Below are 26,495 nucleotides of genomic sequence, written 5' to 3'. Positions count from 1 at the left end.
TTAGAGGTCACGGTTCGGTTCATTTTCGGTACAGTAAGAAAACAACAAAGTATACATTTTTTGGTTATTTACCAAATTTGTAAACAATTGCTTTATCCTTTTAACATTGGGAACACTATAATAATTCTGCCCACGTTAATCAACATTAAACTATGTATGTATGTATATATATAAATGTATGTGTGTATATATATATATATGTATGTATGTATACATATGTATGTATATATATGTATTTATGTATATATATGTATTTATGTATATGTATATATATATGTATGTATATATATATGTGTATATATATATGTATGTATGTATGTATGTATATATATATATATATATATATATATATATATATGTATGTACTGTATGTATATATGTACATGTATATATATGTATATATATATATATATATATGTATATATATGTATATATATATATATATATATATATATATATATATATATATATATATATATGTATGTATGTATGTATGTATGTGTATGTATATGTGTATATGTATTAGAGCTGCAAATAACGATTAAATTGATAATCGATTAATCTGTCGATTATTACTTCGATTAATAATCGGATAATAGAGACAAACTACATATCTATCCTTTCCAGTATTTTATTGAAAAAAAACAGCATACTGGCACCATACTTATTTTGATTATTGTTTCTCAGCTGTTTGTACATGTTGCAGTTTATAAATAAAGGTTTATAAAAATATATTTTTTTAAATAATAATTGCCTCTGCGCTTGCGCATAGCATAGATCCAACGAATCGATGACTAAATTAATCGACAACTATTTTTATAATCGATTTTAACCGATTTAATCGATTAGTTGTTGCAGCCCTAATATGTATATGTGTATATGTATATACTGTATATGTATATATGTATGTATATATGTATATACATATGTAATAACTAAATATACTGGATAAGAAGAGACTCATAAATAACTGAATCCATCCATCCATTTTCTACTGCTTGTCCCGTTCGGGGTCGCGGGGGGTGCTGGAGCCTATCTCAGCTGCATTCGAGCGGTAGGCGGGGTACATAAATGAATAAAAAATAATTTACATGCAATTATGTTGTGCTGAAATGAACAAAATCAATAATTAGTATGTTTCTTAACTTAACTGTCAACAAAATTAAAGTGCAAGTGAAAATACAGTTTCATCATTTTAGTCATAATCTTTGCGGTTAAGAAACTTTTCTATAGCTTTATCTCCAGAATACTTCTGTTTGTTTGAGATTGTCTTTACTACAACTAGTGGTGGAAAAATTAATATTTAACTAAGTATTGTTGCGGCCCATACGGCCCACAGCTAAGATAGGGCTGCTTGTGGCCCAATAATGGGCCTTGCCCCAACGGTTAAGAAACAGTGATCCAATCCACGAAAGTCTTTTTTACCAAATTTCTCTTTGGGCAGCTCCTGGTCTCCTCCCGCCGTGATCACGAAAACCTCCAGTCTGAGCTGAACCGTCTGCAGGCAGAAAACGAGGCCTCCAAGGAGGAGGTAAAAGAGGTACTGCAGGCCCTGGAGGAGCTGGCCGTCAATTATGACCAAAAAAGTCAGGAGGTGGAGGACAAGACTAAGGAGTTTGAAGTGATCAGCGAGGAGCTGAGCCAGAAGTCGGTGAGGGCATCCTTTATCCTTGACTTTGTTCTTGGGAATCCTACAATTGGAAGAATACAACATCCTAAGTTATCTTACTCACATCTTTCTTTTTTCGGCAGTCCATCTTGTCATCTTTGGACTCCGAACTGCAGAAGCTGAAGGAGATGTCCAACCACCAGAAGAAGCGGGTCACTGAAATGATGTCGTCTCTGCTTAAAGATTTAGCTGAAATTGGCATTGCTGTAGGGAGCAATGATATCAAGGTAAAGCTGCCCTGGAGAGCAACACCAGGTTGGCTGAGGCCAAGTCAGACATCCTTTTGAAGCACTGATCTTCCCACCTTCCTCTTCCTCACATCTCGCTGTGCTCTTCCCTCCTCTGTAAGCAGCACGAGGGCGGAATGATCGACGAGGAGTTTACAGTGGCGCGCTTGTACATCAGCAAAATGAAGTCAGAGGTGAAGACCATGGTGAAACGCTGCAAGCAGTTGGAGGGCACCCAGTCGGAGAGCAACAAGAAAATCGACGAAAACGAGAAGGAGCTGGCCACCTGCCAGCTCCGTATCTCGCAGGTCTGCACCACTCAAAACCATTGACCCATCTGCAATTGAGAACCTGCAACTTAATGACAAAAATGTCATCTGTTTGCAGCACGAGGCTAAAATCAAGTCCCTGACTGAGTACCTGCAGAATGTGGAGCAGAAGAAGAGGCAGTTGGAGGAGAACGTGGATTCTCTCAATGAGGAGCTGGTCAAACTCAGCGCTCAGGGTATGTTAGACAAATATGCTGCAGTGATGACTTGGGCAGCGACTGTCATCGATTATCTTAATTAGGACTTGCTGGTTATGAAGCATAAACCTATTCTGTAGCTCAAATTTTGCCATCTGCTTTTAAATTCACATTTAATGATAATAAAATCTATTTTTCACACAACTTTGTCCCACTCTTCACTAGCTAGGAAGGTAATGATCTAACTATCTTACCGAGTTGAGATCCCTTCCTCCAAAGGTCAGACATCATGCCTCCGCTTTAAATGCTCCCATATCACAAGAGGTATGCAAAATGAGCAAGGTTATGTCTTTAACAAGATTAGGTTGAAGTGTTTCCACACTTTACATGTTTTTACGTGCGATGTTGTTGCGAGTGGCTGTGCTGACTCGCTTCCGTCTGGGAAAACATGAGCGATGGCGTCACCGACTGTTGTGGACAAATTTTATTGTAGATATTTGTCGACAAATCGTTGTACCTTAATTCAAAAAAGCTGGCAAGTTGGCAAATAATATAATCAAACCTGAAGCTTACAACATTAAAGCTGAACAAAGACGCAAAAATAATGCGTTAGTGCAATAATTTGTGCAATAATATATTTTGCCTGATTTGCTTCAAAATGGGATTCATCAACCATCACAACAGATGTATTGATTATTATTATCGCTAATTATTAATATGACAAAGCTGCAAAGTTAGGTTTTTATTTATTGCTAAACAATGACAAATCACTTTTTGGGTTTCCAGAGAAAGTCCATGCTATGGAGAAGGAGAACGAGATCCAGACTGCCACTGAAGTCAAGGTGTGTTGGTCAGGTCCTGTTAAGCATCGCCAGCTCCATCCCCTCAAATATCTCAAAAAGTAACATTTGTCCATGTCTGTTTGTGTGCGCCACCAAAGGAAGCTGTGGATAAGCAGATCCACTCTCACCGTGAGGCGCACCAGAAGCAAATCAGCAGCCTGAGAGATGAGCTGGACAACAAAGAGAAGCTCATCACCGAGCTACAGGAGTAAGACCGACAGAGGCCATCACTCCTACCGCAGTATCGGCATATTTATTCATGCTTCATTTCCCTTTCCAGTTTGAACCAGAAGATCATGCTGGAACAGGAGAGGCTGAGAGTGGAGCACGAGAAGCTCAAATCCACCGACCAGGACAAGAGTCGCAAACTGCACGAGCTCACGTACGTAACAGCGTACACAAACTGAACCACCTGCCAATCATGTCATCTCCTACACCATAACCGTGATGTGTTCTCTCCACGCAGGGTGATGCAGGACAGGCGGGAGCAGGCCAGGCAGGACCTGAAAGGTCTGGAGGAGACAGTGGTTAGTACTTTTTGTTAGGCTGAAATACAGAAGCACACCTAATTTTGTTCTAATTATTTTACTTGTCCATCTTTATTTAAGGCCAAGGAACTGCAGACCCTGCATAACCTGAGGAAGCTTTTCGTCCAGGACTTGGCCACTCGAGTGAAAAAGGTGAACCATTATGTTCAATATGTCTTTGTCCAGACAGGTAGAGTCTGAGTTGCAGTGTGAATAATTCATTTAGCCAAAAGGCAGCAACACATTTCAATGACTCTACTGTGATCCTGTGTGCGTGTGCTTGTATTCCAATGCAAATGTCTTGCCTTTGTGCTGTGCAGAGTGCCGAAATGGACTCTGACGACACTGGGGGCAGCGCGGCACAAAAGCAGAAAATTTCCTTTCTTGAGAACAATCTTGAGCAGCTCACCAAGGTTCACAAACAGGTAAGCGTGTTAAACGCCACACATCCACGCACTGCTGCGATTTTAACCATTAACATATTTACGTACGTGGCGGCAGCTGGTGCGTGATAATGCAGACCTTCGGTGTGAGCTTCCTAAACTGGAAAAGCGCCTACGTGCTACGGCTGAGCGGGTCAAGGCCCTGGAGTCTGCACTGAAGGAGGCCAAGGAGAACGCCGCCCGCGACCGCAAGCGGTACCAGCAGGAGGTGGACCGCATCAAGGAGGCCGTTAGGGCCAAGAACATGGCCAGGAGGGGACACTCGGCCCAGATTGGTGAGTGTTGGATTTGAGAACAACAACTAGCATGTTTGTCACCACAAATTCTTGCTCACGCTTATTAACATAAAACTCAAAAGTGCTCGCAAAAATCTTGTCATCTTCTCCCGCCTCCTCCTCAGCCAAGCCCATCCGGCCTGGGCAGCAGCCGGTGGCGTCCCCCACTCACCCGAACATCAACCGCAGTGGAGGAGGCTTCTACCAGAACAGCCAGACTGTGTCCATCAGGGGCGGCGGCACCCCCAAGACCGACAAGAAGTATGTGAATGCTTGATTTGTTCTTCTTTATGTAATCTGGTTGTACACGCAGAATAAACAACAGGAATTGCTTCTCCACAATGCACGTGAGTAGTGTATTTATGGATTGCAGGGAGTTGGGCTTAGGGCTGGGCGATATGGCCTTTTTTTAATATCTCAATATTTTTAGACCATGTCACGATATATATCTCGATATTTTGCCTTAGCCTTGAATGAACACTTGATGCATATAATCACAGCAGTATGATGATTCTATGTGTCTACATTAAAACATTCTTGTTCATACTGCATTAATATATGCTCATGTTAAACTTTCATGCTGAGAGGGAAATCACAACTAAGTCAATTGACCAAAACTGTATTTATTAAACAGTTATTAAGCAGTGGCACAAACATTCATGTCATTTCAAAACAGAAAGTGCAAGATTGTCAGAGACATTTTAAAACAAGCTATAAGTTCACTTTTGTGCATGATGTCACTAAGATGACATATCAAAACAACACTAAATTAAAGTGCACTTTTTGTACAGAACGCCACTACAATAGTTTAAAACAAATAAAGTGCACTTTTGTGCATGATGTCACACAAGATATTTCAATAACTGTCAAATAAAAATAAGCTGCATAATAGGAAATCAAATAGTGTATGTCCTTCGCTATGTGGTAGGTTACTGCAGACGTTATCTCCTTCTGTTGTTGACTATTTTTTTCATACGGTGTTGATGTGGAAATGGTTGCCTCTGCATTTTTTTGGTGTGGCACCGAACGGAGATGTTGACATGCGGAGTTTCAAGCAGTCCTCATTCTCTAGCAGGTGACTTTTCAAATGATGCTACAGTTTCCTCCGCCGGGTGGCGGGGCTCTCCCTTAGAGATAGGGTGAGAAGCTCTGCCATCCGGGGGGAGCTCAAAGTAAAGCCGCTGCTCCTCCACATCGAGAGGAGCCAGATGAGGTGGTTCGGGCATCTGGTCAGGATGCCACCCGAACGCCTCCCTAGGGAGGTGTTTAGGGCACGTCCGACCGGTAGGAGGCCGCGGGGAAGACCCAGGACACGTTGGGAAGACTATGTCTCCCGGCTGGCCTGGGAACGCCTCGGGGTCCCACAGGAAGAGCTGGACGAAGTGGCTGGGGAGAGGGAAGTCTGGGCTTCCCTGCTTAGGCTGCTGCCCCCGCGACCCGACCTCGGATAAGTGGAAGAAGATGGATGGATGGCTACTTTTTGTAGCAACGCTTTTGCCCCACACTTGACAAATTACAGTTGTCTGTTCGACATCTTCCCACTTGAAGCCAAACCACCGCCAGACGATGGACCCCCTGCTGTTTTTCTTGGGAATTAATTATTCCTTCATTTGTTACCAGATTTGCACCTTCTTTCTCTCGTATTACCACTCGCACCACAGCTAACGTTACTCATGCCGCTACATCTCTGCTCCGCGAGGGCGTATACGTATGTGACGTATGAAAGAAGGTGCGCTTGTTTTAAGTCTCTGTGAGAAGGAGAGACAAGAAAGAGTGAGAATAGCCTGTAGTGTAATGGCCGCAGCTAAAAGCAAGTGCGTGAGAATGTATACTCGAATATCACGATATAGTCATTTTCTATATCGCACAGAGACAAACCCGCGATATATCGAGTATATAGATAAAACACGTGCACAATGTGGCCGACGGTCTTGCAATCGCTCCTCCACATTTACATTTGACAAACTTTGACAAGCGAAAGCCATAATCCACAGTCAAAATAAATATATTTCATTTAAATAATGCGATTGCTCCTCCACACGTGACAAACAAATGACATAATTATTTACTTGAAAGAACCAATACAAAACATAGCCTTAAATTATATTAATGCTAATCAATCTTATATATTTTCCCGTTAATTGTTTGTAACCTGTCTTGACCTCGATGGGTGAAATGTTTGAATTTGTGTGTACAGCTGAAGAGCGAGCAGGAAATGAGGACACCGCAGAAGAAGCCAATAGCAACCAACCGCGCCTCCCCCATCTCCCGAGAGACCCTGCCATCCCAGCCGCCAACCTGTCAAACCTGTCATTCCTTTACAGCAGACAGGCTCCTCGTTTCTGCCTCCGAGCCACCAAGAAGTCTCTGATTTATAAATATATATACATATAAATATTCCTGGCTGTACAGCTCTAAGCATTCACTCCCTGCTTAAACCCCACCACCTCCCAAGCACCTTTCTCTCATCACGATGCATCACGTCCTTCCATAATAACAAAAAGATGGTGAGTTTACAGAAGTTAATAATTGTGTCCACTCAACCAACCAAACAGTCTTGAGCGCAGCCTTGGCGAGCGAAACTGCACGCGACTTGAATGTGTAGCTTTCCTTTTTTTGTTTTTAAATTCTTTTTTTTTTTTTTGTTTAGTTTAGGTTTTTTTTGCACATGACTGTCATCGTCGTGCGAGTAGTTTTGCACTGCCCCGAGCTGAATGTAACGGTAGCAAGACCTGAACATTACACAAAGAAAGACCAAAAATAGACCCTATCCTATCGCGAGACCTAACTCAACCTTTATAGGCCAACCTCTGTACATTTGAAAATTAGCAGCACACTTCTCACGGTAGATTTGACATACTTCTTTAAGGGGGACAGTAAATATATATATATATATATATATATATATATATATATATATATATATATATAATTATTTTTTTTATACACACACACACTCAGAAAACATGGAAATGGCTAGATGGCATCAAACACTACTGTCGTGTTCAGTCATACAGATGTTAAATCTGCACTATTGCACACGCTCTCCTGGTCGCACAACTGGATGGTGGTGGTGGCTAAGGAGGTGGGCCTAAAAAAACAAAGCCAAGTTGTGCAACGGTGTACTGTAGATGTATTTAACTCAATACCTGTGGAGGCCAATTGTTGTTATGGTTAAGTTAAAGCTGTACTCGTTATGGTCGTGGGAACGATGTGAAGAGCAAATGTAGGAAGGAAGAGAATGATCCAGTCAACACTTTTTAGAAAGCCTGTGATGCTACTTGTGCTCTTTTTGCCTCTCACTGGTGGACGCTATTTATATCTGCAAATACAGTCGTAGACTTGGGGTGTACTCACCAACACGCCACACTTGTCCTGTCCCAGGTGGGTGGAAAATGTTCTTGATCCAAAATCAACTTCAAGGGTTCATTATTTGCCGCGTCCTTACCCTCATTAATAAATGTGGCGTCTCTGTCTATATGCCCCTTTGGGTTGAGTTTTTACTGGGCTTGATGTACTGTATCGCTTTCCGTACTTCTAGATTGATAAATTGCGCTCGGAGGGGGACTCTTGTCCAGGATCCAAACCCTTTGTTGCTGATCAGCAAGTCAGAAAAGCAGGGTTAAGAATTGCACAACAATCTGTTGTTGCCTGAGGAAGTGTTTATATTTAACAAATCAGCAGTGTAGGACTTTATAATTATGGTTCTTTGTTTACGTTATTCTGTCCCCTCTTTTTTAAACCAACACATTTAGTTTTTTTTGTACCTAGTAAAGCCCCAGTGCATTGGCTCAGACCATATTTGTGATTGTAACCCTGCATGAGAACGCTAACACCATGTACAAGTGCAATATATACTGTAAAATACACTGTATATCAGATCACGGGTGACCACACCCTCTTTCATAATTATGATATTTATGCACAGATAAAACATGAGCTTGTTATTTAAGGAAAAAACACTGCACTAAAAGATTTTCACCATACAACAGCAGTGCTATGAATCGGCCTGACATGTCAACATGAAATATATTCATCCAGCTTGAAGAAAGACATTTGGGTTAACAGCACTTGCTCACTAAATAAAAGCACTCCATATGTTTTTTATTAAAAGTGTTGCTTCGCTGAGATGCAGGCTGTACTCACGCCCCTAAGTCTGAGACAGGACAGTGTCTGGATGTCATCCAAGGTGGTTTATTCCCTGTAAGCTTCATAATAGTCTAGAATAGTAAAAAATATTTGAAGCACGGACCTCAAAATGTTGATCTTTTCTTTGACCTCCCACTACAACTGGATATCAAATGGAAACATAGTTAAAAAGTAAAACATAATATATGTGGCTCCTAATTTTGCATTTGTTCTAAATTAAAGAAAATACGGTGTTTGCCACTTTTTTATTACTGTGTAATAGTTGGTCACATTTTAAAGGGCAGGTGTTTTTTTTGAGGGGGATCCATGAGTGGACAAAGGTACTGGATCATTCCTGGCTAATTGGGGCACAAATAACTAGCTCTGACATGGATGGAGACTGGATTGTTGAAAGAGATCACAGTTTTGGATTGACTGCATGATGTAAAAATGTATGTGTGATTAAAATAATTATGAATAAATACATTGACCTCTGTGCTTCTTTGGTAATGAAAGTTTTTAAGGTACAGTGAGGTCCACAAGTATTTGCACACCCTGCAATTTTGCAAGTTCTCCCACTTGGACATTAGAGAGAGGTCTGAAATGTTCATCATAGATGTATTTCTCTAAAGAGAAAAATCCGGAAATCACATTGCATGATTTTTTAATGTTTTATTTGTATGTTACTGGGGTCCAGAAGTATTTTCACACATGAGAATCAGCAAGAATTATGACTCAACGAGCTGTCAGTCTACCTTAAAAAAAAATTCCACCTTAAATTAACCCCACAACTAATAACCCACTCACCACCCCTTTGAGCTCATTAAAGTCACCCGTGCAACCCACAGTCAGTCAAGGTCCAACTGCTACCATGGGCAAGACCAAAGAGCTGTCAAAAGAGACCAGAGACAAAATTGTAGAGCTCCACAAAGCTGGAAAAGGCTATGGGACAATTGGGAAGCAGCTTGGTGAGAATAGATCAACTGTTGCAGCAAATGTTAGAGAATGGAAGAGGCTAAACATGACTGTTAATCCACCTCGGACTGGGGCTCCATATAAGATCTCATCGTGGGGCATCACTCATGATAAGAAAAGTGAGGAATCAGCCCAGAACTACATGGCACTACTTGTTGACCTCTCTGTATATACTGTTTGTGTGGCCCAGTGGTTAATAGTATATCATAAATTGATAATCATATATTGACTGTAGTATATTTAAATTGGTGAGTATTAGCTTGATTGCAATGTTGTTGTAGTTCAGCGTCTTAAAGGCTCGGGGGCGCAATCTTTGTTTGCATAGAAAACACCTGACGCGCCCGAAGTATTGCCGCCGAGATCTCCAAAATACTTACGACGCATCTAAAGGCATTACGAACGAATCAGTTGGGATAGGTTTCAAATTACAAGATGAAAATGAAATTCAAACTTTAATTTGCTGAACGGTCGCAGTAGTTGTGCGTGAAACCGGCGTCGACGAGCGAGAGATCCCGAAAAAGGCTTCAGTGTGTACGTTCCCACATAGACGATCTTTGCTCGGGGAAGGTAAGTTTCCGAAGTTTTCCGGACAGGAGCGAAGTCTACTCGGGATCCCACTGGCAGACAGGAAGCGGCTGCTCCGAGTCAATCCGTCTACAACTCTACACACTGTCCTTCGAAAACTTCACTGGATTTTAAAACTTCCTCCAGCGACCAACAAGTGCCTTTTATCGCTGGGCTGTCGGGAGAATTACCGGGAAAGCGAGGCTTAAGGTGAGCGGTTTTGACAGGACAAATTCGACGCTATGATACATTTAGCTTCCATGCTAACTAACTTAGCTAGCTTGCCACACATTATTTTTACGTCGTATTAGCAACTAAAAAAGTTTAGTTTGATATTTTTAGTCAAATACCCGGATGTGATTTGAAGCACACTTGTACGGACGTAATAAAGTACTAAAGTTATCCATGTGGCGGAAAAATAAACAAAGGAGTCCTTCAGGAAGTGTGAAGTCGATCCATACAGAAATAGCGATACACTAACAAACTATTTTATTGACGCTCTCAGACTAACTTGTTTTTTATTCACCTGACTATACAACTAGAATAATACCAGAACGTAAATATAACGAATTAGTTTTTAAGACTTTATTCAACAAAACTATTCATTAAAACTAATACACTTGCCGGCCACTTCATTAGGTACACCTGCGCTTCTGTGGAGAATGTGTTTAATCAAGGAAATCAATGTAATTAATATGTAACGAGACATTTAATAATACTAGTGATAGTTACATGTCCAGCAATACTACCTTGAAATACATTGTATGTTTACAGCTACACAGTCAATCATGTCCGAAAAGGAGTATAGGAAGAAGCAGAAGTTATTTATTTAATTTTCAGTTTTTATTTTTTTGCGTTTCTTAAACTGACTCATGTTTGTACATTGTTTGTTTTATACGCTTGTACTTTAAATTAAATCAATAAAGCGGAGAAGGTCGCTTGTAGTTGTTCGTCCTTTATTTGGTAACTTCCGCCCTGCCCCACATCCCGCGCATGCGCACAGGCATCGCTCACTGCCCATACATTACATCTCCCCCTTTAACCAATTGTTTGCCCCACATAAAACATATAAACAGTGGTATGCATTAGGTAAATTTGTTTTAACTAAAAAACTCTCTCTGACTGACTCAATTAACATATATCATCATTCACATTTCACATATTCTTTCTTTCATTATTATTATTTTTTTTTTAAACTTTGCTCAAACCTTCGAGAAAATCTTCATTTGATTGTCTGCAGCATGTGTATGCAGACAACGAGTTCGGCGAATTCTGACACCATGTTGTGTACACTTGTACTTTAAATGAAATAAATAAAGCGGAGAAGGTCTCTTGTAGTTGTTCGTCCTTTATTTGGTAACTTCCGCCCTGCCCCACATCCCGCGCATGCGCGTAGGCATCACTCGCTGCTCATACATTAAATTGTTGAATTAATTATTGGAATTCCACTCACGCTACAAGGTTTTAGTGTTGTGCGTGCGTACAGTATAGGCTACATCCATAGGCGCAGATCCCATGGGTGCTTCGGGGCCCGAGCACCCACGTGGGATTGATGGCAAATTCTTTCTCACCACCAAGCAAAAACCGCGCATGCTCAGAAAAGTAGTGTCAGATTTACAGCCCGTCCGAGTACCCACTGGCAGAAATGTAGATCGGTGCCTATGCATCCACCCATCCACCAATTTTCTACTGCTTGTCCCTCTCGGGGTGCTGGAGTCTATCCCAGATGCACTCTGGCGAAAGGCATGGTACACCCTGGGCGAAAGTTTAAAATGTAATTGTTCCCTAAGATCACATTTGTCCTGTTTTTAAACATGTTATAATGAAGTTATTTCTTTACCTTCTCCTTTTGTCATGTTTAAAGGTTTTTTGTAGCTCAGATTTGGTTTTATGTTACGACTGGGAGGTTTCTCTTTTTAATATTCCGGATAAGGTATAAGTCAAGTGTCCAGAAAGTTCCTCAACCAATGCATAGACCATCATTGAACAATTCAGACCCAGCAGTTCCAAGCCTTGACAATTAATAACATTTCAAGTTCACCCAGTGACAGAAAAGATGTCGGTTAAAAAAAAGTGTTTTAACTTCTGCTTCAATCTAGAACTCTTTCCAAAATGCAAAATTGAGACTTGTCATATTTAAGGTCAATAAAGGACCTGTCACATTTTCGGACAATCCTTGTACATGGGGCAGGTACAGGATTATTTAAGCAGTGCATAAGGCAGGGTAAAATTTAGTCATGTGCAGGTGGGAAGGTGTCAAATTACATTTTAAAAACTTGCATGCATCCTGTAATTAATTTTCACCAACACAGCCTGATGTATGGAACAGACCAAAAGTTTGGACACGCCTTCTCATTTCAATGTGTTTTCTTTATTTTCACGACTATTTACATTGTAGATTGTCACTGAGGGCATCAAAACTATGACACCTGTGAAGTGAATACCATTTCAGGTGACTACCTCTTGAAGCTCATCGAGAGAATTCCAAAAGTGTGCGAAAAAGTAATCAGAGCAAAGGGTGGCTATTTTGAAGAAACTAGAGTATAAAACATGTTTTCAGTTATTTCACCTTTTTTTGTTAAGTACATAACTCCACATGTGTTCATTCATAGTTTTGATGCCTTCAGTGACAATCTACAATGTAAATAGTCATGAAAATAAAGAAAACGTATTGAATGAGAAGGTGTGTCCAAACTTTTGTACTCTAGTTAGTGCACGTTTGTGTTGAAAGTTCAGGACGTATATGAGCAGCCCTTAACATTCCAGTGTTCATTGTGTCACTACTGTACAAAGTGCACGTGTGTGTGTGTGTGTGTGTGTGTGTGTGTGTGTGTGTGTGTGTGTGTGTGTGTGTGTGTGTGTGTGTGTGTGTGTGTGTGTGTGTGTGTGTGTGTGTGTGTGTGTGTGTGTGTGTGTGTGTGTGTGTGTGTGTGTGTGTGTGATTTCAGCATGAAAGTATGTGAGGGATTCCATGAATCTTACTTTGCAGTGACTTGTCCATATGTTGAGGGGGAGGATACCTTTGAATAAATCACACTTATTGCAGCATTTGCATCTTTCCCTCCTCCACTCTAATCTCACATGGAGACCACACAGCCCTTGAAGAGGATTTACTCGTCCTTACATTGTGCCTCCTCATTGGCTTCCTCTTATTGGGTTATGGCCGTATTAGGCTTTGGAAACAGTGGCTCTTTGTGTTTATACCGTGTATTATTGTTGTTGTTGTTGTTGTGTAAGACAGAGGAAGAAGCATTCTGATGACTTAACAACACGACCACGTCATACAGTGGCAGCTCCATTGGATGCTGCTTGACCTTTTAAATACGTTTTTATTTTCATAGGCAAGAATATAAATGGCAATAATCAGCTCCAGGGTAGAACTAACAATCATAGGACCTTTATTAACTGTACAGGCAATGTTTTAAGTCACTTTTTTAAACTGTCAGTTGTATGTGTAAAAAGTTAACCTTCATTACTTCACTTTAAGATAAAACACTTTGGCTATTGTTGTACTGAGTAGCCAGGACAGACACGTGTGCAACTTTTCTATGTTGCATAAATGTCCATATTAACTTCCATATTAATCATCGTTTTTAAATTATTCTTGAGCTAATTCAACACATTGTTGCTTTGTTTTTGTCTCTCGTTAGCTTCACTGTGGAGGCAATGCCAACAAAGGTCCTCCTCCAGTGCTAATTAACTAGCTGGTGGACGGCAAGAGGCGTCATGGCCGAGCTGCCCATCGCCCCAGGCCAGGTGTACATCGAGGTGGAGTACGACTATGAGTACACGTCCAAGGATCGCACTATCTCCATCCACCAGGGTGAATGCTTCATGCTAGTGGAGAAGAGTAATGAAGACTGGTGGAAAGTGCGTCGAGAGGAGGGGACTAAAGCAATTTATGTGCCCGCTCAATATGTTAGGGAGGTCCGCAAGGCCCTCATGCCTCCTCCCAAACAGCTCCCACATCACCCCGTTTCCACCGGCAACACCCCCCCTCAGAGCACTGTCCGGGTCAAACCAGCCAACTTGGATCTGGATATCCAAAGCTCCTCCACAGAGAACCTGAACATGCCAGAGGCCAACCCTGCGTGGCCACCTTCTACTCATTCCAAACCTGGACGCTCACCGTCTACTCATTCCAAACCTGGACGCTCACCGTCTACTCATTCCAACCCTGGACGCTCACCGTCTACTCATTCCAACCCTGGACGCTCACCGTCTACTCATTCCAACCCTGGACGCTCACCGTCTACTCATTCTAACTCTGGACGCTCACCTTCTACTCATTCCAAACCTGGACGCTCACCTTCTACTCATTCTGCCTCGTTCATGCCATCCACCCCACCCATCCAGCGGCGGGACAGTAACCACCACCAGCATGCCCCAAGCACCCCCACAGCGCCCGAACGAGCCCTAGCGGGAATCCTTGTCCTGCCTGGTGGCCATCCACCTATCCAGGGTGGTAACACTCCACCCCTCACCCGCGCCAGATCTCCAGACCTGGTCCGAGTCCCGCTGGACGTGGATAGCCCTCACTGCGACTCGGCGGGAGAGGAACGCCGTACCAATGACTCGGAGTCTGGAGAAGAACTCAGCAGCAGTTCTACTGAACAACTGCAGGTAAACTTTTAACAACTTCATACGTTTACTTTTAAAGCCAGCGTTTAGAAGGTGACCTGGTTTGACTTCAGAAAATTACAATAATGCACAAAACATTGTTTCACTCCCCTGTGTAAACACTAGTCTTCTAATCTTAGCGTCCCACACAGGAAAGGTAATTTCAAGGTGGACATGTGCATTTTTATTACCATTTAAATTTTATCTGGGAACCATTGCACTCTCGTCACAATAGACTTCCTTCCATCCTTAGAAATGTAGTATAGGATGTGAAATACCATGTAAACAGCAATTAAAAGGCCTAAGTAGGCAAACATGTTTTGCCGCAACCTGCAGGTTTATGTGACTTGTCCAACCATCCTTCTTCTACCGCTTGTCCCTCTGCTGTGTGATAAAACTGCACATCATGCTGTTTAATCATCATCTTGATACGCCACACCTTTAAGGTGGATGGATGATCTCGTAAAGGAGAAGTGCTGAATAAAGCGATACGTACCCGTAGAGACAATCGGACTGTTTTTGTCCTGATTTTCTCCCTTTCTCCCTTTCTCCCTTTCAACCAAAAAAACAAAAACAAACAACAATTTATCAAAGCAGGGGTCGTCAACTAATGTTCAAGTAGGTCCAGATACAAAACATTTCCTGACGTGACGGTCCAGGAAGCCCCTGCCCCGTCCCCAAAAACACAAACTTTGTGGTTTGTGTCATGCCATGTTTTGATAGAGCCACCATTTCTGAACATGAGACAAATTAGTTTTGTGCTTTTAAAGGAAATAATTAACATACATTATACATTTTGGGTTGAAAGCATTATTATTGCTGTCCACGTTCCTCTTCTTATGGAGCACCATGGGTATTTATTACTCTGTTGTTTCAACCTGTCGCTCGCTTTTCCTTTTCTCTACTCCATACTTGCCAACCTTGAGACCTCCGATTTCGGGAGGTGGGGGGTGGGGGAGTGGGGGGCGTGGTCAGGGGTGGGGCTGGGGGCGTGGTTAAGATATATATATATATAAGAAATACTTGACTTTCAGTGAATTCTAGCTATATATATATATATATTTTATTATATATATTTTATTATATATATATATATATATATATATATATATATATATATATATATATATATATATATATATATATATATATATATATATATATATATATATATACAGGCAGCACGGTGGCAGAGGGGTTAGTGCATCTGCCTCACAATACGAAGGTCCTGAGTAGTCTTGGGTTCAATCCCGGGCTCGGGATCTTTCTGTGTGGAGTTTGCATGTTCTCCCCGTGACTGCGTGGGTTCCCTCCGGGTACTCCGGCTTCCTCCCACCTCCAAAAACATGGACCTGGGGATAGGTTGATTGGCAACACTAAATTGGCCCTAGTGTGTGAATGTTGTCTGTCTATCTGTGTTGGCCCTGCGATGAGGTGGCGACTTGTCCAGGGTGTACCCCGCCTTCCGCCCAATTGTAGCTGAGATAGGCTCCAGCGCCCCCCGCGACCCCAAAGGGAATAAGCGGTAGAAAATGGATGGATGGATATATATATATATATATATATATATATATATTATATAAATAAAAGAAATACTTGAATTTCAGTGTTCATTTATTTACACATATACACACACATAACACTCATCTACTCATTGTTGAGTTAAGGGTTGAATTGTCCATCCTTGTTCTATTCTCTGTCACTATTTCAGAACACACACATTATACAAATATACATTATAAAATCAATAAGAAAACGGGAGCTCTAATTTGGGAGTCTGAATTAGGATCAGAAGTTCCTATATAAACATTGCGTACTCACGTCGCCTTTTTGTATTGATTACTGCAGCTGTGCACTGGATTCATTCACAAATACAAACTACAACTCACAAACACTTTAGAGTTAGGCTGCACCATCAGAATGTGTACTTAAACTTATAAAGATCACATGGATATTATTCAGTGAGTTGATTTACCAAAACTAGCCTGTTATACAGGAGGAAAAAGCACACAGGACGTTTCAATTATTCACAGACTGGTCGCGCTCATCAGAATGACAAGACACTTCCGGTCTGCAGGTGATAGCATTCAATTGGGAAGAAACGCCCTACTGCCCCCTACTGACCAATGTGAATACTGATAAATGTGTAATGACAACTCCAAAAACGAATTCAAACCACAAAAAAAAAAAAAAAAATCAACACAAAAATGTGACACATTATGGGTGGGTCACATATGCATGTACAGTAGATGGCAGTATTGTCCTGTTTAAAAGTGTCACAACATTGCTGTTTACGGCAGACGAACTGCTTTACGGTAGACGAAAACTTGACTGCTGTTGTTGTGTGTTGCTTCCGCGCTGGGAGGACGTTAATGAAACTGCCTAACAATAAACCCACATAAGAAACCAATAACTCGCCCTCCATCATTAGCTGTTTATATTGTGGGAAAGTGGACGTGTGAACAGGCTGTCAACACGTCACTCAGGTCCGGATGGAGCTGGAGGCGGCGTGGCCTCCAGCTCCGCCTGAATTTTGGGAGATTTTCGGGAGAAAATTTGTCCCGGGAGGTTTTCGGGAGAAGCGCTGAATTTCGGGAGTCTCCCGGAAAATCCGGGAGGGTTGGCAAGTATGCTCTACTGGTCCACCGCGGCTATTGTCTGGGCCTCTCACTCGTCTCTGTCGTCCTCCCCACCCTTTCTATCACTTCTTATTCTAGTGGATAGCACTCAAACTTCCTTTTTACGCGCTTTGCTTCTCTTTTGTCATTCTCTGCATTTCGAGTTGCCATGTTTACCGCTTGGAATGCACACATTTGATTGGATGAGCAGTATTGTGTGGGATGGTTTCACTGGCATGCAATTTGGTCAGTGTATTTCCTGATCCATTGAACCAGTATCGTAAAGTCTAAAATAGCGGCAAAAAGAAGTGGTTTGTCAAAACATAATTACGGCTGGGCGATATATTGAGCTTGTAAGATATATCGATATATTTTTAAACAAGATATGAATTAAGAAAATATAATATCGATATAATTTATTTCACGTTAAAATGACCAAACACCGCTTATTTGTTGTGTTCCTTGTTCTCCCCCGCTTCCCACCCCCTGTCGACACTCCATGGGCTACTAAACCCCTCCCCTTCCTCCTTCCAAGACGCGCTTGCACATATAAGAACATCCATGATCGATTGGTTGTTTACTATGATGAGTCACGATTGGTTAAGATTAGTGCAAAACATTAGGGACAGGCAATCAGAGGCAAGATAGGGCTGGTCATCGAACCAGGAAGGGAAATACAACAGAGGGGCGTTGACTAAACAATTATTCGTTTAAGGGGTTAAACGCCTGAGTATAGACATGGCCTGAGTCTCTAGACATGTCTGCCATCCTCCTGCACCCCCACAGTAGGCTGGTCTGGAATACATCAGTATTCGTGTTGAATCGTTTTGTAGAGTTTGTTGTAAATTATTTGTTCTTTAAGGAGTCGAAACTCACTGACATCTCCTTTCAGGCGTGCCATCGTTTACTGGGGGAAAGAAAAATGCTCTGTCAAGATGTCTGCTCATTGCTGACATTATGAAGCAGCCCTGAAGGCGCTTTAGTTCTCACAGAATCTCAGCCTGCAACACACACTTTTCATGCACATGCATACACACCATGACATGTAATCAAAGCAGCTGGCACACTCCTTCACTGTCTCTGCTTGTTTTTCTTCATAAAAATTCACCTGCTCTTCTCTCTTTTCTGGTCCATCCGTCCAAGTCTACTTTTACTGATGCGACTCAGTGCTGCGAAAAGTAGCTCATCATGTAGTAAGGTGTTGACATGAAAAAGGAAAGATGCGAGCTCTGAAATGATGTAAATTAAACTTTGCGAAATAATAAATGAGCCTACATTTACATAGTTTTTGCTAACACTTATATCGTAGTTTTATGTTGTCGTTCTTGTGTTGGGACCGGCAGGTGTCCCCCGGGTTCTGGACCCTCGGGTCGGCTTCAGCTGTGACTGTGACTCAAAAGATGTGTTCTACTCTGAGCCTAGTATTGAACGGCTTGATTGATTTTTGACCCAAAATGAGGAGAAATATATGAAGACATATAGCAACGCTGTGTCTTGTATCAGATGATAAATTATGGAAGGAATGAAAAAGTTGAGTGGCTGTTTTAAAGTCACATGTACGCTCAATGTGTGTGGATAGTCGTACTTTGATGTTGCTGTCATGCACTCAAGCTTCTGTAGTCTCGGCCGTGCATGATATGCTGTTTAGTGCTAAGCATTGCTGGGGGAAATGCACAAGTTTGTCATTGTGTACTCGTGTCAGGTGATCAGCATTGCTATGCTATGTGTGTTAGTCTAAGGAATTATGTTAGCCCGCCCCAACAGGCTTATTTAGAAATATATATTTGTATTCTTATTTTGTTTCTTTTCAGCTTGTAGTTGCTTGACTGGTTGCAAACAAACAACCAAGTGTTGCATTGTATGCAAAAATGATCAATTCTCCGATGTATCCTGATTAGAATCTGGACGATTCACGGATCGATAGACAAACGTCTAAATAATGATGTTAAATAAAGTACAGGGTTGCTCCTAGACAGCCAAGATACCTGTAGCGGGCGTGGCCAGGGACGTGGTTATGACATCATCGAATAATTTGCAAATATGAGTACATTTGTATATTTGTTATATATATGTGTACAGCTCCACTAATGGACATTGGAGTGTTACTTTCAAAGGCAAAATTAAAGTATTGCTAGAAACATAATTGTATATGGGACTTTATTGTATTATATGTATAGTACATGTTCCAAAAAGAAAAAAGCATAAAACACCACCAGAATTAGAGATATCACAAGTCAAAGTGATGAAGCTTAGTGTTACGCTCATGACTTGGTGTAACTAAACATTACCCTATAAGATGAAGGCAATTGCATTTTATTGATATTTGAAATGTATTCAATGTTTATAAATGAATATTTAAATATACTAAATGTAAAAAAGGGAGTAAATATTCAAAATAAGATCGTTTAATGAAATCTAGTTTGGTTACGCCATCATGAGCGCAACACAAGGTTGTAAAAGTTTCAACTACAATTCTAAATAAGATGTCAAAAGCAAACTGAAATCAAATACACACAGCTTGAAGATTGATCAATACCTATTTAAATTTAGTAATACATAAATATGATGAATTATCCAAATATAAAGGAAATATACCTGAACAGAACGCTCATGATGGTTACACCAAAAAGTAACGCTATGAATCGCGTTTTTCCAAGTTTTTGGGGCATTTTTATGCTATTTCCAAGCACCTTCTTTTTGTTATCGTTGATTGAATGGTCAAACTAATGCATATTATATATGCATGCCCGAGTAAACAAAAAAAAGTCATATTTATTTTGATTGTTACATTTTAAAGTACATTTGTGCAGATGGGTGCGAATGTACCCATTACCAGAGCTGTATATGTATATATATATATATATATATATATATATATATATATATATATATATTAGGGATGTCCCGATCCGATATTTGGATCGGCTGCCGATATTTGCCAAAAATTGCGTATCGGCAAGGCATGGGAAAATGCCGATCCAGATCCAGTTTTAAAAAAAAACTCTGGTCCGTGTTTTCCAACGCACCTATTTAAATAATACATTCCACTTTTCTGCTGCTCCGTTATTTCCGTTCCGCATTTTCCAGCACACCTTCAACACATCCACAATTCTCACGCAGTTGCTTTTAGCTGCTGGCATTACACGACAGGCTCTTCTCACTCTTTCCTGTGTCTCCCTCTCACAGACGGCGAGCGCACCTTCTTACACACGTCACATACTGTCACGTCATACGTCACATACGTATACGTCCTCTCCCAGCAGAGAGCGAGGTAGCGGCATGGCTAACATTAGCTGTGATGCTAGCGCAGCCGCTAAGGTGCGCGCCTGCTCAAGCGTCCTCTGCGCACGGTAAATCTATGCCACGCACAAAATCAAATAAAAAAATAAGCGCATAACAATTTTCGACACACGGACACGACAGAGACAACAGTTTTCGTCATCATTGTTCAAATATTGTGACGTCTGTCGAGACGCTTATCTCCATTCGGTGCCACACGTCCACACCATCAAAATGCCGAGGCAGGCAAAAATTTCCACATCAACACCGTATGAAAAAATTAGTGATTTTTTTAGTTGTGATTTCCTTCTCTGCATGAAAGTTTAAAAGTAGCATATATTAATGCAGTATGAAGAAGAATGTTTTAATGTAGACATGCAAGCCTTGAAAGAACATTTTGAAAATCAAGACTACATTTCCTGCAAATGGGTGCATTTCTACCCTATATTTTAACTTTAGATTTATTCTCATATCAAACTCTTTTGGCTGTCTTTTTGACACTTACATCCGGCGCCCCCCTCCACACCCTGGATTATAAATAATGTAAATAATTCAATGTGATTATCTTGTGTGATGACTGTATTATGATGATAGTATATATCTGATAGTATATATCTGTATCATGAATCAATTTAAGTGGACCCCGACTCAAACAAGTTGAAAAACTTATTCGGGTGTTACCATTTAGTGGTCAATTGTACGGAATATGTACTTCACTGTGCAACCTACTAATAAAAGTCTCAATCAATCAATCAAAACACATAGAATCATCATACTGCTGTGATTATATGCATCAAGTGTTCATTCAAGGCTAAGGCAAAATATCGAGATATATATTGTGTATCGCAATATGGCCTTAAAATATCACAATATTAAAAAAAGGCCATATCGCCCAGCCCTAGTTCAATGATGCCATTTCTGTTTGTCATGTATAATTTTGTCTATTTTGTGTTTACCCTTGAATAAACAGGTCAGTTTCTTGTTACCAACCATTGTGTATTATTCAAACTCCCCTAATTCAGCTGGCTAGTTGTTATCAAGAGTACTAAAACCCTTTTCAACATGATTCTGACAACTAAGTAGGCTAAATAACTTTAAACTTTAATACATGCTCGGATAGGCCAGTATCGGTCAGTATCGGTGTCGGTCAGTATCGGTATCAGATCAGAAATGCAAAAACAATATCGGTATCGGATCGGAAGTGCAAAAACCTGGATCGGGACATCCCTAAAATATATATATATATATATATATATAGTATATTTGTTTCTTTAAAAAGGCTCACATAAAGTATACATACACGTCTGTCACTCAAAAGCTGTGACGGCAGCGAAAAAAACTGCCTCTTGTGGTTTTGTTATCGCAGTAATTAAAACCTTGATGTCGGTTCCTGCAGCCCTACAATATAGTAATTCAAGATGTATACAGTAAATTGATTTATAATCAAATCTTAGCCACTGAATCGTAATCAAATGCTGAAGTGGCCCAAGATTCACACCTTTTTGTTCTACATCTAGTATTGTTGTACCTTGGTTTTTGTTCACCCCACTTTTCGTATGTTTCGTTTTTTGACAAAAAGTGGCCACAATTTTGGCTCCAGTTTTTGTATATCCGTCACATATGTATGTTAATGGGATCCAGTTGGAGCTGGGACGTGGTGTCTTTAATCTCCTTTCTAATGAGCTAAATTTTTTAGTAAAGAATTGCATAAATTCATCAGCCGAGCAAGTGGAGCTACTGGGAGAAGACCCTGGTTAGGTTAGCGATGCTACAGTGTAATTTTTATTGAGACAAATAACATTAAAGTAATAATTTGTTTTAGCTAAGGTAAGAGTGTCTTTATAGGTTATTTAACCATGCTTAGTCGCATGCCATTTGCGTTTCTACTTTCTACATGATTGTTTAAGAGCTCTGGTTTCTTTCGTAAACCAAGGAGTACGTCTCTTAGGGGCCTTTTTAGGCGTTGTTAGTGAGGCTGTCAATAGAGCCTACATATTTGGTAACGAGGGCAGTATGCCGGAGAGAGTCGTAGGTGTAGCAGCATTATTGTTACGGCTGCTATAGCATTTGTTATTAACAAAATGTTGACAATGGGTCTAAAATATAAAAAGCAGTGATCAGACATTACTTTGGCGTAAGGGAGTACCATAACTTTAAAAGCAGTGATACCCGTGACAAGGACTAAATCTATCGTATATTGATTCTGTTTTTGTACGGTTCGGTCTTTGTCAGACCTTTTGAAATGGATTACGAATACAAATTAAGGTGCCGCTCACTGTATTGGCTTGTAGAATAAAAACATGATTGCAGTCATCATGTGAATATGCACCATTGCAGGCATGTTTGTACAAACAGCAAGGCATCCGTTTTAAAGAAGCCGGCAAAGCTCAAAATAATAGATATTCTGTGTTGTGATTATGGTGGATCATCCCGCGTAAACCCTTGCTGTGCGCTGTTTCTTTGATTAAACACAAAGAACTATGGGAATTTGTGTGTGTGTGTGTGTGTGTGTGTGTGTGTGTGTGTGTGTGGAGGAGGGCTACACGCACAGTTCTTCACTTTATAGAGCTTTCCTTCTTAATCCCTACTAGAGTTTAAATTGGATGTGTGTGTGTGCGTGCATGTGCGTCTGTGTGTGTGTATTGCGTGTTTGTGCGTGCGTCTTAGTGTGTTTGTGTTAGTGTGTATGCATGTTGTTATGTCAGTGCATTATGGCATGACACGAGGACAGGTCAGCAGTTTTGCTCTCATTCTCTCTCTCTCTCTCGCTCTCTTTCTCTCTCTCTCTGTCTCTCTCTCTCTGTTTATGTAAGAGTAGTGTAAATGAATAAGAGTGTGTGTTGTTTTTAGAGGATGTCAGTCAGACAGAGTTACTGTGGCTCATTGCATGGTCAAGACTTCAAGACACAGCAAGCATCATGTACCCCGATGACAGCCACACGGTAGGATAGCCTCTTGGCTTCATGATTTTTTTTTTTTACCGCTTTGACGTCTCTTGTGGTCAAAGTCAAAAAGCGGGTCTCTCGCAGGTGATAATGTCGACTGATGTAAGCGGCATTAGTGATGCAGGTCAATCAATCCAGACATGTAGCTTGTTGGTGTCATGGGAAACTGTTGAGCTTGAAATGATATGCAGTGAAACCTAAAGGTCCAACACACTCTCTTCTTAGAAGCTCAACTATACTTCTGATTTGTTAGAAAAATGTTCTTTACTCTGTAATCGTCTGGGTTGGACGATTATGGCAAAAATAATAATCACAATTTTTTCGATTAATATTGTTATCACGATTAATACCACAATTATTCATTAATTTGAAAAAAAAAGTGTATTTATTGTACCACCAAAATTCAACTTTAACCATAGTTTTGAAAAGCTATATCAATTAGTAACAAATAAACCACAACAAGTAAAATAATAATAACATTAATAACAATACATTTGAATAACAAAAGCATTATAAAAATACAATAAAATTGTTTTTAATTTCGCTTTTTGCTTTTTATACTTATTTTACCAACATAGAGTGTGTATTTTTGTGTCAAATAAAATGTAAAAAAATATTTTTTTATTAAATGCAATTCATTTATTGGTGCAATACATATTTGGACGATTTTGGCCAGTATTTTACGTCAAAACATAATACATCTGTAATTTTATCAGGAAGTGATTTAAGTACATTACGCTTGTGTAAAGTACTTAAAAATTTTTTTTAATTTTGTTAGCGCAGTCAGACCGGATGTGACGCACCGCGCTATTATTGTGAAGGGAATATGTGTGATGTGCTGTTGTTCTCAGCCTGAGTAGGGAGACAGTTTGAGGCTGTAAAAAAAGAGCGAGGATCTCAAGTTAAGACTGCTGTTTGTACATTGTTATTACATCAATGTTGTTCACAACAACAAAAGCAGATGAGATGTGTTGTTGGTGTATAGATTGTTCTTGCTAGTTTAAGCTTCTTAGTTTAGTTGCTGTTTTAAAGAGCCGTCTCTACATTATTGGTTCAGGACGGGGCCTTTTCGGACGTGCTATAATGAAACAAATAGAAATTTGCGATGCATTACATTGTCTGGTATGCATGTTCGAAATAAACTGAAACGGAACTGAAAAAACAAAGTCTGATCGTCATTAAAACAATTAGCTCCATCTATTGACACTTCTCCTTGGACTCAATCAATCAATCAATCAATCAATGTTTATTTATATAGCCCTAAATCACAAGTGTCTCAAAGGGTTGCACAAGCCACAACGACATCCGCAGTACAGAGCCCACATAGGACTCCTGTCCGTACTCGCTACAGTGCTCAGTTTGCATTCATTCATTTCATCGTCACAAGCTCCGGAATTTGCATGCCCGTTGCGCAGCCCATAATCGTTTTTTTTTTTCAATTATTATATTATTGTGAGAAGTTGATATTGAAATCAACATTTGATTAATTGCCCAGCCCTACCGTAGGACACATTTGTAATGTAATAGTTTGGCTCTTCTACATTAAAGTACATCACATGTTCACACTAGCATAGTTCAACATGTCCGAAAAGGTGTAGGAAGAAGCGGGATGTATTTACTCCTACACCTACTTCGTGTTGAACATGTACCAGGTTAACAATTTTTAACAGTGAAAGAAATATGTTTAATACTAACATTTATATAATTTGTAGGAAACAGTAATTCAGTTATAAATGATACTTTAAAACCAAGGAGTTGACAGAAACACAATGTAAAAATAAATGATCTGTCTATCTATGTTGGCCCTGCGATGACGTGGCGACTTGTCCAGGGTGTACCCCGCCTTCTGCCCGAGTGCAGCTGGGATAGGCTCCAGCACCCCCACGACCCCTAAAGGGACAAGCAGTCAAAAATGGATGACTGGATGGATGTTTCAGGGTCAAAATGTGGCCATCGTAAAACTTTTAAGCATAAAGGTAGTGTTTTAAGTCACAGTTTAAGATTCTCAAGTAGCATACAAGTGTAAAAAGAAGTGAAGCAGTGTTTAGTATAAACATCAATTTTGAGTAGACGGCTTTGAATGAGTCTTCTTACTTAATGTTACTTCTTGTTTTTAATTCTTCTTCTTCGCTTCTTACCACCTTCTCTAATGCTGAGACTTCTTTGGTCAATTTACACAAAGAAGAAAAAAAAACGCTTTAATGTTCACTGAACTGAGGTCAACTTGCTTGGCATAATGTCTTTTATGTGAGGCGCATTGTTACGCAGAATTGTCATTTGCACATTCTATTAGAATATGTGTGTTGAAAAGTGCTCGCAGCGTTTTTTGTTTTTAAACCAAGGTACCACTGTTTGTTTCTTTTATTGACCCACGCCACATTCTAACAATACTACTAAACAAAAAAAACAACATGTAAAAGTTTGTGGAAAAGAGCAAACAAGCATAATATTGTAAAAAAATTAAAAATATTAATACTGTTAACATTACAGTATTTGAGCTTTGCCATCAATAACACCAAGCTGGCATGCAGGCTTTTTTTTTCTTTAAATATAAATAACTTCTTAGCATATGTACATGGGTTGTTTTTAGCCTGTTTACAAAATGAAAAATGTCCTCGGTGGAAAAAGTACGTACACCCATGGATTAGAGTTTACACTGTAATCCTTTTGCGGAATCTCGTTAGTCATGCCAGAATATGTTGGAGAGATATTCCTAATCCCAGTCAGAGAAGCAGCCATACACAAACACATGTCTTTGTGTTTATGATCTATTCATCATCCATGATCAGAAATATTATTTATTTGTATTGAAGCCTTATTGTCAGTAGGCAGAAGGAAGAAACTCAATAATGCTAGAAGTGATGAGGCTGGCTAAAGTGCTGACTGTGCGTCATTACATTAATGGCAGCTTCATTGT

The 26,495-nt window shown here is 40.2% G+C and overlaps 2 protein-coding genes across 7 annotated transcripts in view; both read left to right on the top strand.

The window, feature by feature from the left end:
- The window catches only part of LOC133618572 (kinesin-1 heavy chain), a 40,268-nt gene extending 31,207 nt beyond the window's left edge, over positions 1-9,061 (top strand). For 2 of the 3 annotated variants that reach the window (XM_061979057.2, XM_061979058.2), the window contains 13 exons: positions 1,445-1,651; positions 1,753-1,896; positions 2,019-2,204; positions 2,284-2,401; positions 3,149-3,204; positions 3,303-3,412; positions 3,485-3,586; positions 3,671-3,731; positions 3,813-3,884; positions 4,052-4,156; positions 4,233-4,449; positions 4,575-4,710; positions 6,647-9,061. In XM_061979057.2, the coding sequence (XP_061835041.1) occupies positions 1,445-1,651; positions 1,753-1,896; positions 2,019-2,204; positions 2,284-2,401; positions 3,149-3,204; positions 3,303-3,412; positions 3,485-3,586; positions 3,671-3,731; positions 3,813-3,884; positions 4,052-4,156; positions 4,233-4,449; positions 4,575-4,710; positions 6,647-6,650 (1,518 nt within the window). In that variant the 3' untranslated portion in view covers positions 6,651-9,061. The remainder of the gene's footprint in view (positions 1-1,444; positions 1,652-1,752; positions 1,897-2,018; positions 2,205-2,283; positions 2,402-3,148; positions 3,205-3,302; positions 3,413-3,484; positions 3,587-3,670; positions 3,732-3,812; positions 3,885-4,051; positions 4,157-4,232; positions 4,450-4,574; positions 4,711-6,646) is intronic. The other variant, XM_061979059.2, reaches the window with a different exon arrangement.
- Positions 9,062-9,888: 827 nt separating this feature from the next.
- The window catches only part of LOC133618573 (rho GTPase-activating protein 12-like), a 68,530-nt gene continuing 51,923 nt past the window's right edge, over positions 9,889-26,495 (top strand). For 2 of the 4 annotated variants that reach the window (XM_061979062.2, XM_061979061.2), the window contains exons 1-2: positions 9,890-10,326; positions 13,767-14,739. In XM_061979062.2, coding sequence (XP_061835046.1) covers positions 13,843-14,739 — 897 coding nt within the window. In that variant the 5' untranslated portion in view covers positions 9,890-10,326; positions 13,767-13,842. Of the gene's footprint in view, positions 10,327-13,766; positions 14,740-26,495 lie in introns of all 4 variants that reach the window. The other 2 variants (XM_061979060.2, XM_061979063.2) reach the window with 2 other exon arrangements.

The sequence above is a fragment of the Nerophis lumbriciformis genome, linkage group LG19 (genome assembly GCF_033978685.3).
Source record: "Nerophis lumbriciformis linkage group LG19, RoL_Nlum_v2.1, whole genome shotgun sequence".
Classification (NCBI taxonomy): domain Eukaryota; kingdom Metazoa; phylum Chordata; class Actinopteri; order Syngnathiformes; family Syngnathidae; genus Nerophis; species Nerophis lumbriciformis.
This window is presented reverse-complemented; position numbering and strand designations above follow the sequence as displayed.